The following is a 15,608-nucleotide window of genomic DNA, read 5'->3' as shown; positions in this document are numbered from 1 at the left end:
TTAGTCTAGAGGAGGCAATAGCATGAAAAATTTTTGTATTGAGGTTGCCTTCTTTCAATCACTTATTCCTTGAACGCTGCTTTCAATAAACTTCCTTGATCCTACATAACTCCTCAAGCTCCTTCAATTTCAGATTCTTATCAATAATAAGAGCCTCAAACAATTCTCTACTATTATGCAGATCAGACTCTAAGCCTTCAATATCCGCAATGACCACATCAATCTTGGCTTTAATATCCACCTTATTTATTCTCTTCCAATCTAGCAACTTTTGTTTAACATACAACAATGTTTTGTGAATTTGGAAATCCATCTAGCCAATCACCATCGTATTTAGCCAGGTTCTTTTAATGAATTCCACCGCCTCTTTTTCAGCTAACCATCCCACCTCAAAGCGAAAAGGCCTGGGCCCTCCAATCAGACTTCTTGTATTTAGAAGAATGGGGACGTGGCCTAAGGAAAGTCGCACCACTGATTTCACAGAGGCTAGTGGGTAAACTTTTAACCAGTCAGCAGCCACAAGAAATCTGTTCAATTTGGACATTGCAAGATTGCTTACACTATTATTGGACTAAGTAAACTTAGTACTAATAATAGGTAGGTCGAAGAATGCATTGGTCTTAATGAAATCATTAAATTTTCTCATCAAAAAATTAATTGGGTGGCCTGCTAAACATTCATCAGGCCACCTAATAAAGTTAAAATCCCCCCCAATGACAACAGGATATGGCACAGACTGAATTACAGAGTGCATGTCAGAAATAAAACCATATTTCAAAGAAGAAGCATTTGACCCATAGACATTCATAAAGCCCCAAGTAAAATCCAACTTAGAACCCCTAAAGCCCAACAAAAGTAAATTATCTCTGATAATGGTCTCAAAAGAGGAGAGAACCATAGGATCCCAAAGAATCTATAGGCTTCTAGAATTACCCATTGCAACAATACCAACAGAGGACACTGCCCCATGGCCTCAAACTTCCCTCACCCCCGCAAGCGTGGGGTTTTGTCTCTTGTAACGCTAAAAGTACAGGTTTATACTTAGCCACTAAAAACAAAACATCACATTTTCTTTTGGGGTCACCCAAACCCCTCACATTCCAGGAAAGCAAATTCATCATAAAGGAAAGGTAGAGGATGAAGAACCTGGTCCAGAAAGACCACCACCGAAATAGGCTTCTTTGAGCAACCTTGATTCAAACGTCACTCCATCAGATGAGGATGATGAAGACGATGAGTTTGAGCAGACTTCTACCACCTTAGGATCATGAATAGCAAGAGCAACAACCAAATATCCACCTTTAGGTACCCCACGGGCCTCCAATCTAGCCGAAGAATGGACACCACAGTGGAAAACCTTCTTCTTCTTACCAGCATTCTTCAATTTGTCACTAGGTGTTTTATCAGCCTGCAGGAACGCCATCAAATAAAAGAGTAGTTTCCTCAATCTTAGAATCTCGCACATGAACAAAAGGTTGCTTCTCGGTGGTCTTCCAATCCTTAGCCTTGCGGTTTTTTCTAATCGCATCCATCACAGTCACAAGTGGAGCATCATCCATCCCTATTTTAACCATGATCTTTCCCACCAACAGCATATCATCCATAGACTCCAAGATAGGAAGAGTGTGCTTGAAAGTCCTGATGTTGATCAAAGTAGCCTCAAGAGAGACCACCATCTGCAGATGAGAAACATCAGTCTCCTCAGCTAGTTGAGTAGGCAACTTCTCCTTTAACAAAGGCACCACACTTAGATGTTCCATAATCGCACCCTCCTCTTCCGGCTCAATCACCATTATTGCAAGGGGATCGACCAGAAGGGGATCAAAGTGAGTCCTACTCTTTTTGGTGGCAGTCAGGCAGAACAGGAGAGGATAGTGAGTCCTACTCTTTTTGGCTGCAGTCAGGCGGAACAGGAGAGGATGCATCTTCTTAGAGTACAGGAAACACACAAGGAGGAGGAGGCACCAAGCTTGACCCACGGGTTTGTAATGGAGAAGCAGGAGAACCAGGGATGTGATTGAAGTTGGGATACTATCCGAGGAAAGGGGAAGACGAGGTTGAATACATTTTTCAAGGCAATTGGGCTAACTAAAGGCCACTTGTACTTGATTCTCTCTCCTTCCCAACGAAGGCTGACATGACGGGAGACGTTCCCTTTCCAAGAAAATCAATTGCTTATCATCCGCCAGCCTTTTTGGAGTATTAAAGCATCCAGGTTCAAAAAACCTTGGTGGACCCTCAGGATCACAAACCCCTACTGCTGGTCTACCCAGAAGCCGACAAGACAAGTCAACATCCAACAATGAAACAAAGTTTTCCTTGTTACATTCCTTCTCCTGAACTTTCTTAGTATTGCCTATATCATAATCCAGAGGGCAGTTACCAAAAGATTGTGAAAAACCCTCCATGTGATCAGAAAACCTTCCCACCGCAACCCATTTTTTTGAGACTTTCGGTGTTACTTGATTTTTTAATTCAAAATTACGTATCTTTTGTCAGGACTGTTTCACATAAACAACGTTTTCCAGGAATAAATGCTCTAGCAGCCTCCCAAATTCCAGCAGTTGTGGGTTCCTCTTCCCTTGATGCAAATTTAGAGTCCATGAGGCAGTAGGTTGTCCACGTACTCCCTGTGGACTACCGTCCTTAACAATGCCAACCTCAAAAGAGTCATCTCCCATAGAAAGGCAAACTTTGTCAGGTCGCTAAGTACCAACATCTGTGAAGATTCTGACCCAAATCGTCTTGCAGACCTTACTTAAGAAATAGTCGCAGTCTATATTCTCATAAGAGCCCACTACATTAGCAACCTTTTTGACAATGCCCAAGTTCTAGGCATTCAGCGGGATGCCAAAAAGGCCAATCCACAATGACTCCCGTTGAATAAAGGATATGTGATCCGAGGGCTTCTAGAGGTCTAACAACAAAAGACTCCCATGTAACCTATATAATCGATTACGAAGAACTCTACTAATCTCATCTTTAGACTGTAGCTTACAAACTACTTTGTCATTACTAATAATCTTCACATCATGATAGTACGAAAGATTCCTACCTCTCTTGGCCCAATCAGATAGTCCTAATAAATCTGAGATAGTAGGTGAGAACGATCTAGTGACGAAGAACTCCTTTTTTATTTTCAGCTCTTCCCACTCAGCTTTAAACTTTATAAAGCTGTCGATCTACACTATTTTTCAGCTTTAAACTTTATAAATAAAAATGAAAATATATTTTAAGACTATCACAAAGATTTCCAATGTTAAAACTACATTTCTGGATACTATTTGATGTAGGCTCTAATTTGATTATTTAGAGTCTAGGCTCTATACAAACTGCACCCTTTTTGGGAAAAGTTTATATAGAGCCGAGGCTCTAAATAATCAAATTTGAGCTTACCTCAAAAATTTCATTGGAAGAGTTGTTTTGATGCCAAAATATCTTCAAATCGATCATCTCGACATGGACATGAAGAAAAAATGGATTTCAAGTTTTAAAAATAGTTTATATTTTGTAACGCATTTTTGGGCTGTCAGTCTTTAAGATTTTCAAGTTTTATAAATCTATCGATCTATACTATTTTTGAAGTTTCAAATTTTATAAATGAATATAAAAATATATTTTAAAGCTATTACAAAGATTTTCAATATTGAAACCACATTTCTCGATACTATCTGACGGTATGCTCTAATTTGATTGTTTAGAGTCTAAGATCTAGGCAAACGACACCCTTATTTTTTTTGGGTGTCGTTTGTATAGAGCTTAGGCTCTAAACAATCAAATTAGAGCTTACCATCAAATAGTGTCCAGAAATCCATTCTAAAACTTGAAATCTATTTTTTTCTCATGTCCATACATCTTGACGTGAGATGATCGATTTAAAGATATTTAGGCATCAAAACAACTTCTTTCAATGAAATTTGTGAGATACGCTCAAATTATGTTGTTTAGAGCCTGGGCTCTCTACACTCTTTTCCCAAAAAAAAGAACCATCTAAACCAACCAAAACAAGAGGTAGTGGAATGGATGGTGGCGCCTCTCGCAAGGCTTCTATTGGCCAGCACCGTCGCAATGCAGCTGTCTAGTATCTCAGTTGGAACACTGAGCTCTCTCTAACATTTTCTCTCTCTAAACTTCATGGCAACAACTTTGAAAGCCCAGCTGTGACCTGCCATTCCACCCTCCTCCCAGTTATACTCTCATGATGGCTTTCCCACATATTTCCTCGTAACTTTAGCATCCGAAGATATTCACTATAAAAGCCCAACATCACTCCACGCTCTACCATTATCAATCACTCACTATCTCTCTCCCTTAAACACTTTTTCCCCTCTTCTTTCAATGGCCTCTTCTCTTTCTTCTTGTTGGGCTTTGACCCTCGTTATTTGGGGTCTCTTGGTTGTTGCCTCTAAAGTCAATTTCTACTCAGATTTTGATATAACTTGGGGGAACAATAGGGCTAAGATATTAAACAATGGTGAGCAGCTTCACCTCTCACTGGATAAGTACTCTGGCTCTGGTTTTCAATCCAAGAATGAATACCTCTTTGGGAACATTCATATGCGCTTGACGCTCGTACCAGGCAACTCTGCAGGCACTGTTACTGCCTATTATGTAAGTCCTCCCTCCCTCTCTCTCTCTCTCAATCAAGCACTAATTGTTTCAGTTAGTTCAGACTTTAGAGAGAGAATCAATAGCAGTGAGATGATGGATTTTGATGTTGGGTTTTTGCAGTTATCTTCACAAGGCCCGACCCATGACGAAATCGACTTCGAATTCCTGGGGAATTTGAGTGGAGACCCTTATACCCTCCACACCAATGTGTTCTCTCGAGGGAAGGGAAACAGGGAGCAACAGTTCCACTTATGGTTCGATCCAACCAAAGACTTCCACACCTACTCCATCTTGTGGAACGCAAACCACATCAAGTAAGACGTCGACATCTTTCTCTCTCTACACACTCACATTCATCTCTCTCTCTCTCTCTCTATCTAAGAACTCGGATTCTAAATATAACTTCCGATTCGAACAGGTTTTCAGTGGATGCGACGCCCATAAGAGTGTTCAAGAACGCAGAGCATTTAGGAGTTCCCTCTCCAAAGAACCAACCCATGAAGCTATATTCGAGTCTGTGGAATGCTGATGATTGGGCCACAAGGGGTGGTTTAGTTAAGACTGATTGGTCCCAAGCTCCTTTTGTGGCTTCTTACTCTAACTTTGAAGCTGATGCTTGTGTTGCTTCTATATCATCAGCATCTTCTTCATCTCCATGCAAAGCTTCAGCCTGGTTGAGCCAAGAAGCACTGGACGCAAATGAGCAAGAGAAGTTGAAATGGGTTCAAGAGAATTATATGGTCTATAATTATTGCACTGATACCAAGCATTTTCCTCAGGGACTCCCCGAGTGCTCACTCCCTTCTTAACTCACGTCTCATACTCGTTATTCTTTATATTTCATTAGACCCTCGTTGGAGGTATCATCACATTGTTTATGTATATTGTTTCCCCCTATTCATATTATTTTAAAATGGAATATTCGTTTTATTTGATCACAAACTATTGTCGTGTAACTATTGTGGTGTCCATTCTCCTCCCCAAATATCTCTCTCTAGTGGCAAAAACGCTGTTTCACTCCTCGTTTTTTTTTTTTTTTTAAACTATAGGCGGCTCGTCGGTATTCAACAAAAACAATGCAGATTCCTTTCTTCTTTTTGGAGCTCTATCTCTTTATTATTAAAAAAAATTCAAAAGCAACTTTTTCAAACTCCTCGACACACCTAATCCATTTATTTTCGCATTTAATAGCTACGAGTGATTGTAACTTCCTTGTAACAATGGTACATGGTCTCATATTATACAATTCCAAATATTTGACTCTCAATTTGTTATTACTATTTCCAAGTGTAAGCCCAATGGCTCAGATTGAATCTGGGTCTATCTACGATCAAAACCTCATTTTGTAATATAATTTTTAATATTTTTCTACAAATCCAAATCACATGAATTTTAAAGATCAAGTCTTCTCATCAAGGTATACATAATGAAAATATTAAAAAATAATTTATAAAATATAAATTGATTAAAATACTCCTAAATATTTTTGGAGTATTTTGGTCGATTTATTTTTGACGAATTATTTTTTTGATATTTATATTAGATTTTTGTATTATTAAATAATAGACATTCAAAATTTCAAATGGTTTGGATTTGTATAAAAAATGAAATTCCATTACAAAATACAATCGTAATTATTAGATCAACCCATATTCAATTCGGGGCATTGGGCTTACATTGTAGCTATTAGCTAATAGGTTAACAAGATATTTTCATATATATATATATATATATATATATATATATATATAACCCTTAAAAACACAATGGGATGAAAGTGAATAGTGATTTTGCCTAGCAACAGCTCTCATAGAACTGTTGTGGTTTAGTCTATAAAGTCGCATCGTGAGCCATTGCGGTTTCACGTGATTTTTCCATGAAAAATAGATCGTAACAGACATAGTAGGTCCAGTGCAGTGGATTTTTCATAGCGTCGAGCCTATGGGCGAAAACATTGTTCATTTTTCCCCATAGGCATTGCGTAGTAGCTTCCTATAGGCCTTGTACAATAGAGAAATAGTCTCTTTGTGGAAAATCCGATATATATTTTTGTGGTTCCATGCTCTACTATGGTTTTAATGGATTTATTTTCACCTAGAAATTATGTTATGGCAGAAGCATTTAGGAAGAGATATATATTTTTGTGGTTCCATTTATGCTTATTACAAGAAGGTCGACAGAATAATGTGAGTCCATTTATGCTTCTTACAAGATGGTCGCAATTGACATTAGCCATTAAATATCAATTTTGATGTCTTGGATTGTGTTATAAAATTCAATTTTTTTTTAAAAAAATTCAATCTACTCAATGACACACTCACAATCATCCAATTTAGACAAGAGTGATTGTGACCTCCTTATATTTAAAGTAAATCACATATACAACAACCTGATTTAAAATCAGACGGATAAGAATGATTGTGACTTCCTTATAAAAATATAAATGATAATATTGTATGCTTTTCTCAAATATATATATAATCATATCTTAATATTTAGGAATTTAGATTCTAATTCTATTTGAGAATGGTGGAACATCCCAAACTTTCACTAAAAGTATTCTTTTCAAAATTCTACGTTAAAATATTTGACAATGTAGATGCTGACTGTGGCGTTGGTTTGTTACGATTAGGGGTTGCATGAAACACAATTCTCAATTAACAGTCGATTTAATCTTGGGCGGCGACATGTCAAATTGCCGACTACACCACTCGAAGCATTGGTGCCACTATGGTATCATCGTGTCCAAATTTAGCCAAAACATGGTTGTCTATATAGTCAACACTGCCACCATCATCATCCAAGCGATGATGGATATTTTCAGCCGCAATCCAGGTCCGACAATGGGCGGTGATTACAATCAATAAGGAGCAGAAGTTGTTGATGCTCTCGTTCAACGATGATGCTCCCATCGCTCATGCAATGATGATTACTTCTTTTTTCAGTTTAAGCATTTTGATGTCGAGCGATTGGCAGCAATTTTGGCCAATCTGAGGCTGACGCTACTGATAATGGCATGAAGCTACTACCCCAGCATTGGACACAATGATGACTCTTCTACACTCGCATTTTGAGGGCATCAGTTTGGTGACTCGTGCCACCACCCTCTAGACATTACTTTCCTTATTGTTGATGCTAGTGTCCCTAGATTCATGTTGACACTGTGGCGAGGCCATCCTTAGCGTTGGTGGTGTTGGTGGAGGCATTGCTTTAAGATTCGCTATGCATCAATTTTGAGTGGTTTGTTCCATATCGTTTTTTGTGTTAGGGCCATTCCCAACCTATTAGGATTCTTTTCAGAGTTCTAGGTTTAGGGTCGAGTCTTCATGACAGACCATACAACAAGGGGTGGGTATTAGGGTGCTAGTTTTGTAATTATGGGCAGTTCTAGGGTCTACGGAGGCTGACTCAGGGTTCTTCGGTTTCCTACTGTTTCTTCATTCCGGATCAGGATGTACATGTTTAGATTTGGTTATGGTTTGTATAAGGTTACAATTTAGACAATCAAAGTAAAGTGCGCGTCCTACTTTATCACAAGATATAATTATGGTATAAAATATTCTAAGGATAGCTAGTAATCTTTCCTCATCTCGAATTATACAATTTTAAACTACTTTTCAAATCAAGCTGATCTATAAACATATGAAAAGCTTCAAAATGTATGGTGTAGATAATATGTTGCAATGTGCACTATTTTTAGGTTTTAAAATCGTTTATTTTTATTTTCATTTCCATACATCTCGATGTCGAGAAGATCACTTAGAACGTTTTCCAACATCAAAACAACTTTTTTTGATGGATTTTTTAAGTGCAATTTAATTCTGCATTTTAAGGTTGCAATATTATATAAATATTTCCTCTGGATTTTATTGTTCCTATTTTTTAATAGGTAGAGTCTACATCTTGTTTTTTTTTCTTCTTCTTTTTTGGTATTATTTTTTATTTAGTGCATTTTTATCGTGAAATGAATGTGCAGCACTCAAATAGGACAAGAATCTCAATATATACACAAATTCGATAATTCTATCGAATTACATAATATAGTAAAATATTTTCTAGACTATATTTTCATTTTTATTATCGTTTTTTATATTTCTTGAATTTTTTATTATTTCAGGATGGACAGGTCAGCTGAACCGATCTATATCGCTAGTTTGCCAAGCAGTGTTCGTAAAACCGAGCGATCTAACCGCTAACCGCTCGGTTAGATAGGAATCAGCAAGTGGCTGATTCCGGTTTTGGGCGGTTTTGATGATCAATCGGGATTTAAAAAAATTGTATATAAATTCTTAAATATAAGAATTTGATTTGTAATGTATTTTTAAATATTGTTTACATTATGGTAAAGATTAAAAATTATTTTGGTCATTAATTCTCACTTCTATATTATCCCATCTTTTTCAAAAAAAATTTAAAATACCCCTAGGCACAAATCGATTCGTTAAAATCAATTTTTTTCATTAATTTTTAACTTCATTTGAATGTGTTTTGTTTTAATCATTCTTTATATGTTTTTTCATATTTTAGTAGATTTTTTTATTTTTTTTCAACACTTTTTTGACCGCCCAGGACTTGCTCGATTAGAATAGTTGAATATACCGGTCAGACCGTTTAAACCGCCTCCGGTCCCATGTATGGTAAATTGTTCCTGTTCGATTTTGCGAACATTGTTGCCAAGTGATTGGTTGACTTGCCGAGCTGACTTTTGAAATAAATGTAATATACAATTGGAAAAGTATGGTAGTGTTCAAATGAATGACTCGGGCTACTCGGCCCATCCATGAGCCGAGTAATCAACCTGAGTTGGGCCTAGTATTGCAACAACAAAAAAGTGTTAAAAATTTTAAAATATAAAAAAATAAGAAATATATGTTTAAAATAAAATTAAACAAAACATATATAAATAAGGTAAAAGAAGTCGAGAAAAATAGGTTTTGAAAAATCAGCTTGTGATTTTTAAAATAATCTAAAAAAATACTATCTAATCTCTACAAAAATAATATTAACACATAAACAAATATATTATAAATAGATTTTTCTTTTTTTTGAATTTTTTTATAAATTTTTAATTATTTCTAATAACCCTAAGTTGGATCCCCTACTAAAGACAACTCCACCATTGCTCGAGCCCGATTAACTTGGCCAATTTTTCAAACACTGACTTCTAGCACATTGGTCCTTTAGCTTTCAACTTGGGTAATTGTGAGGATGTTATTAATTGGACTCCAAGTTAAAAAAAAAAAAAAGTTATTGTGACACATCCCATCGCATATAATGGCTAAGGGTAATTTTGATCTAAGTAAGATAAAAGGAAAAATATCTCCATGGATCTCATTTCAACTTTCATTTCTTTTTAAACCCAAAATTTCAAAACCTATCTTCTAACCCCCAAATAACTTTATCTATTTTTATTCCAACTTTTAACCCAAACAAATTAAGAAAGATTCTTTTTTTCTAGCTCTCTCTCGTCACATTGAACAATGCTTCTGGCGACCTTAGGGCTCGAGCTGTGTCCCCTGATGTGAGCGTGAGTGCCATGTAGGAGTGAGAAGAGAAATGGGCTTTCTCTCTTATAGCGAGCACCTCTGGTTTCGAAGACAATATCTCTGTGAAAGGAGTGCTCAAGCGCTATGAAGGCTAGACGACTGTGCGCTCGAACGCCATTAAAGGCAAGGGAGCTTGGTATTGGGCTCATCTCGAGCCCATCTTCGTTCAAAACCAAGACACTGGTGCGCCCAAAGCCATAAAGCTTCGATGCTCTCTTTGCAACTCTCTCTTCTCGGCTTCCTACCCTTCGAGAACAGCTTCCGAACACCTAAGGGAGAAACTTGCCCCAATTTTACTGTAAATCTCCCAAAACCTCTCTGTAGCTTCCCCACCATTCGCCCCATCTCACCATCTTCTCGCTCTGCCCCAACTACTTCATCTTCTCACTACTCTAGAAAGAGAAACCCCGCTCACCAGTTAACCCCCCTAATGGAACCAGTCTTTTTAGAAAAGGGAGTTTTCACTACTGGCTCTGTTCCTTCAAATTTTGCAGAGAAAAAACTTTGGGACAATGTAAATACAATTTGCAATGGCGTAGTTGTTCAAAGATGTGTTGGTATAGTCACCGATAGGTTCAAAGTCAAGGCTTTGAGGAATTTGGAGTTTGAAAATCATTGGATGGTAAACTTTTCTTGCCAATTACAAGGGTTCAATAGCTTGATCAAGGATTTCGGCAAACACCTACCTTTGTTTCGAAAAGTAGCTGAGAATTGCTTAAAAATTGTAAATTTCTTTAACTAGAGAGCTCAATTGAGAGCTGGGTTTGAGAAGTTGCAGTTGCAGGAGCTTGATCAGGTAGGGCTGATCAGAGTCTTGCCAAAAAGACCATTTTTCTAGTGGGTTTTTTGGCAAAAACTTCCCTCTGATTTGCCCCACTTTAGAGGACATCATGGCCACTGCTCGAGCTCTGTAACTTGCTATAATAGACGACTCCTTTAAGCTTCTTTGCTCACACGATCCTCTTGCTAGAGAAGTTGCAGATATAATTGGAGACATGGGTTTTTGGAAAAAATTAGAGGCAGTTCTTTCTCTCGCTAAGTTGGTCAAGACAATGGCTCAAGAGATCAAAACCGGTGGCATTCCTGGAGCCCATCATCGCTTCTTGTAGTTTTCTGGCGACCAAGTGACTGTGGCAGTGTAGTTTCTCAGCGAGTTGGTGAGGGTGGCGATAGAGAGAGAGAGGGGTTTTGGAGGTTGAGATAGAGAGATAGAGGGGTTTTGGTGAGGGTGGAGATAGAGATAGAGAGGAGAGAGGGGTTTAAAAAACGATATATTTTTTAAATTTGTTTGGGTCAAAAAAATTAGTAAAAAATGAATAAAATATGTTCAGGGGGTTAGGAGATATTATAGAGTGAATTTCTATGTAGTAAGATAAGTTTAGCAACCTTAGGTTAATGGAGAAATGAAAGTTGAAAATAGGGTCTATAGAGATATTTTTCTAAAGATAAATAATCTCATAGCATGTAATCCTTGTCCAATTAATGTGCTACATGTACCTCGGTAATTTACCATTCGAAAAATAAAGTACGCATGAACGGTTCCTTGTCAGTGATAAGGATGACCCATGCAGTTAGCCCCAAGATTGACCTAGGGAAAATGCTAAAAATGCTGCAGTTTTATGAATTGATATAGCAGTGGCATTAGGTCAATTTCGGTAGTCCCAAACCTGACCCGATTAAGCTATATACGAATCCGATTGGGTCCTTGTGGCTTGGACCCAAACCCAGGTTGAGAAATTAGATTTTTGTTTTGATTTTATTTACTATATTGTATATTGGGAAAGTATCGAATAAGACCATTCATTTTTTATACATGGGGGTCACAATAATCTTGACTATAAGACGTAAAGTTGGGTGGCTACAATTATTCCATTGACAAAACTCAAACTCCCAAAGATTTTTTTTCGAATTTTGTGACACATCTAAGCTGTCCAATTTCACATCAAATGGTTATAAGAAATTGTAACCATTTTATATCAAAGATAAATGGTCTCATTATATACAATTTTTTATATATTTTTATATGAAAAATGATTTTGTGAGATCCTCCCACACCCATGTGTAGGACCCTAAAGAGCATCATTAAATTTGATACGGATTTTTAAAAAAATCAAGTCCCATACCCTTGTGATAACTTTTTAGAGATATGTATCAAATTTAATGATGATCCTTTAAAATCTTATATATAAATGATTGTCGGAAGGTCAAATAGGATCATTATTATTTTTATATTACTTTATACCAAGTCAAGTCATGTCCACCATTAACTTAGATTCAACCCGATGGAGTAGGGTCCGTGCCAGAACCGATCTAGGATCAAGCCACCGTGGCCAAGACGACCCAGATCCTATCCAATTGCCACCCATCTCGATGTTGTCCAACTACAGAGTAAAAAAAGTAAAGATACCGGAGAGAATAAATAAATAAATAAACAATCTAACTAAAACAAAAGGTGGTGGAATGAATGGATGGCGGCGCCTGTCGCAAGGCCAGCACCGTCACAGAACAGCTGTCCGGTAGTTGCGAAACGCGGAAACACTGAGCTCTCTCTCAATCCCCTGAAACGCCAAAATACGAAGCTCCATTCCTCTCTCTCTCTAAACTTTATGGCAACAACTTACCAATCCCAGCTGTGAGCAGCCATTCCACCCTGCTCCCAGTTATACTTTCCATGATTGCTTTCCCACATATTTCCTCTGAACTTTAGCATCCCAAGCTCCTCATTATAAAACCCCAACATCTTTCCATACAATAGCACCATCCCTTATTGAACACTGTCTTTCTCCCCCTAAACACCATTTCCCTTCTTCTTTCAATGGCTTCTTCTCTATCTTCTTGTTCGGCTTTGACACTGGTTATTTGGGGTCATTTGGTTGTAGCATCTATGGCCAATTTCTACTCAGATTTTGATATAACTTGGGGAAACGATAGGGCTAAGATATTAAACAATGGTGAGCAGCTTCACCTCTCCCTAGATAAGTACTCTGGCTCTGGTTTTCAATCCAAGAATGAATACCTCTTTGGGAACATTCATATGCGCTTGAAGCTCGTACCAGGCAACTCTGCAGGCACTGTTAGTGCCTATTATGTAATCCTCGCCCCCCCTCTCTCTAAATCAACCAGTAATTTTATCAGTTAGTTCAGACTTTAGTGAGAGAATTAATTGGAGTGAGATGATGGATTTGATGTTCGTTTTTTGGCAGTTATCTTCACAAGGCCCGACCCATGACGAAATTGACTTCGAATTCCTTGGGAATTTGAGTGGAGACCCTTATACCCTCCACACCAATGTGTTTTCTCAAGGAAGGGGAAACAGGGAGCAACAGTTCCACTTATGGTTCGATCCAACCAAAAACTTCCACACCTACTCCATCTTGTGGAACCCAAACCACATCAAGTAAGAACTCTCCCTCTCTCTACACACTCACATTCATCTCTCCTCTATATATATATATATATAAGAACTTGGATTCTAAATATAAATTCCGATTCGAACAGGTTTTCAGTGGATGGTACGCCCATAAGAGTGTTCAAAAACGCAGAGCATTTAGGAGTTCCCTTTCCAAAGAACCAACCCATGAAGCTATATTCGAGTCTGTGGAATGCTGATGATTGGGCCACAAGGGGTGGTTTAATTAAGACTGATTGGTCTCAAGCTCCTTTTGTGGCTTCTTACTCTAACTTTGAAGCTGATGCTTGTGTTGCTTCAGCATCTTCTTCATCTCCATGCAACGGTTCAGCCTGGTTGAGCCAGGAAGCTTTGGACACAAATGAGCAAGAGAAGTTGAAATGGGTTCAAAAGAATTATATGGTCTATAATTATTGCACTGATACCAAGCGTTTTCCTCAGGGACTTCCCCCTGAGTGTTCACTCTCTTCTTAACTCACATCTCATACTCGTTATTCTTTAAATTTCATTAGACCCTCATTGGAGGTATTATCACATTGTTTATGTATATTGTTTCCACCTATGCATATTATTTTAAAATGAAATATTCGTTTTATTTGATCACAAAACAACTGTGGTGACCATTCTTGTCCCTAAATCTCTCGTTCTTTCTTTTTCTGTCTCTCTCTCTCGTTTTCGTGGCAAAAAGGGTGTTCTGTTTTTTGGTACCATCCATTTAACAAAGGAAAATTGTTTCATGCGGGTCTAAAAAGCGTAAAGCATCTATCTTAAAGATGGATGCAAGTAGATGTTCCATCTATAGACAATGGAAACTAACGGTCCAAATGCTTTCTTACTATAATTGTTATTTCTAAGTTTTAAAAGTTACTTTTTTTTTCATATTTATGATCTCTATGTTAGATATTACATGTCTTTAAAAATTAAGTCCAAAAATCCATTTTAAAAATAAATGTTTTAATAGGCCTGCATTTCTATACGGACCTGGTTTTTATGCAGCCAAGCCCGCATAGAAATGTGGACTCGAACGCATAGAAACCAGGTCCTTTAACGAAAACAATGTGAATTCCTTTCTTCTCTATAGAGTAGTCTGTCTAGAGAGTACTCTCTCTCTCTCTCTATGAATGAAAGGAAAATTATACAATGACACCATTTATTTTTAATTTAAGGAGGTTGCGATTACTCTTGTCTATCATATTTTAAAGCGGGTCATGGTAAGTATGTCATTGAATATACTGAAAGTTCAAATTTTTTTATTCGATTTTTATAATACAATCCAAGCCATCGAATTTGACATTTAACGGCTAGTGGTAATTGTGACCTTCTTGTAATAAACATAAATGGTCTGACTATATGTTGTCCCATAAAAAAAAATGTGTGCTTTGTCCTTTACCTCTGCCCAAATGTTTCTTTCAAAAAAGAATTTATAGGTATAAATAAATTCATTAAAACCAGAGTAGAGCTTATGATGCAAGAATAATATTCACTACCTTGAGTAAAACCTTGCCTCAAGGCATCGTTAAAATCTTATAAAATTGGGAATGTAGCCTCCTCTGAAGGAGGAAGAAAATGATCAACCAAAATGAGATCAATACTACTTTCGTGAGCAAGTAGCTCCTCAAAATAACTAATCATATGATCTTGAATTTGCTCCACAGATATTATTATAACCCCATTTTGATATTTAAGGAGGGTAAGCTGGTCATTTCGTTTCCTTATGGTGGTAGACAAATGAAAATAATGTGTATTGGAGTCCCCATCTTTAAACTAAGTTTGGCTTGATTTTTGTCTCCACATACTTTCCTCATGTGAAAGTAATTGTTGCAAGGTATTCGTACATGTTTTTTCTTCTATTATAAGATTCTCATTCACATGATCTCGACTTAAATCATCATGCAGAACCGATAAGTTCCTCATTATATCTAATATTTGGCTCCCCACATTCCCAAAAGAACAGTTGTTCCAGTTCTTGAGATTCTTCCTCAACCTTTTGAGTTTTACCACTAATCGGAACATAGACGTGCCTCCTGCTCTAATTTGTCCTG

The 15,608-nt window shown here is 37.4% G+C and overlaps 2 protein-coding genes across 2 annotated transcripts; both read left to right on the top strand.

Moving 5' to 3' along the window:
- The first annotated feature begins 4,299 nt into the window (after positions 1–4,299).
- Positions 4,300–5,553, top strand: LOC148783098 (xyloglucan endotransglucosylase protein 1-like). The gene is made up of 3 exons (XM_088857928.1): positions 4,300–4,611; positions 4,732–4,925; positions 5,030–5,553. The coding sequence occupies exons 1-3, from the start codon at positions 4,339–4,341 to the stop codon at positions 5,418–5,420; spliced, it is 858 nt and encodes a 285-aa protein (XP_088714054.1). The 5' UTR covers positions 4,300–4,338; the 3' UTR covers positions 5,421–5,553.
- Positions 5,554–12,905: 7,352 nt separating this feature from the next.
- LOC18447891 (xyloglucan endotransglucosylase protein 1-like) lies at positions 12,906–14,174 on the top strand. The gene is made up of 3 exons (XM_011630127.3): positions 12,906–13,245; positions 13,361–13,554; positions 13,656–14,174. Exons 1-3 carry the CDS (start codon positions 12,973–12,975, stop codon positions 14,038–14,040), a joined length of 852 nt encoding a protein of 283 aa, XP_011628429.1. The 5' UTR covers positions 12,906–12,972; the 3' UTR covers positions 14,041–14,174.
- Positions 14,175–15,608: the final 1,434 nt, after the last annotated feature.

This window comes from Amborella trichopoda, chromosome 2 (genome assembly GCF_054954075.1).
Source record: "Amborella trichopoda isolate Santa Cruz 75 chromosome 2, AtrichopodaSantaCruz75HAP2 v2.0, whole genome shotgun sequence".
NCBI lineage: Eukaryota > Viridiplantae > Streptophyta > Magnoliopsida > Amborellales > Amborellaceae > Amborella > Amborella trichopoda.
Note: the sequence above shows the minus strand (reverse complement) of the source record. Positions and strands in the feature narration are given on the sequence as shown.

What these genes read in the sequence shown, in the direction of transcription:
- LOC148783098 (XM_088857928.1), top strand. Translation starts at nt 4,339, where the DNA reads ATGGCCTCTTCTCTTTCTTCTTGTTGGGCTTTGACCCTCGTTATTTGG. An exon ending in GCACTGTTACTGCCTATTAT is followed by an intron (nt 4,612 to 4,731) that starts GTAAGTCCTCCC and finishes GGGTTTTTGCAG; the next exon opens with TTATCTTCACAAGGCCCGAC. An exon ending in TGGAACGCAAACCACATCAA is followed by an intron (nt 4,926 to 5,029) that starts GTAAGACGTCGA and finishes CGATTCGAACAG; the next exon opens with GTTTTCAGTGGATGCGACGC.
- LOC18447891 (XM_011630127.3), top strand. Translation starts at nt 12,973, where the DNA reads ATGGCTTCTTCTCTATCTTCTTGTTCGGCTTTGACACTGGTTATTTGG. An exon ending in GCACTGTTAGTGCCTATTAT is followed by an intron (nt 13,246 to 13,360) that starts GTAATCCTCGCC and finishes GTTTTTTGGCAG; the next exon opens with TTATCTTCACAAGGCCCGAC. An exon ending in TGGAACCCAAACCACATCAA is followed by an intron (nt 13,555 to 13,655) that starts GTAAGAACTCTC and finishes CGATTCGAACAG; the next exon opens with GTTTTCAGTGGATGGTACGC.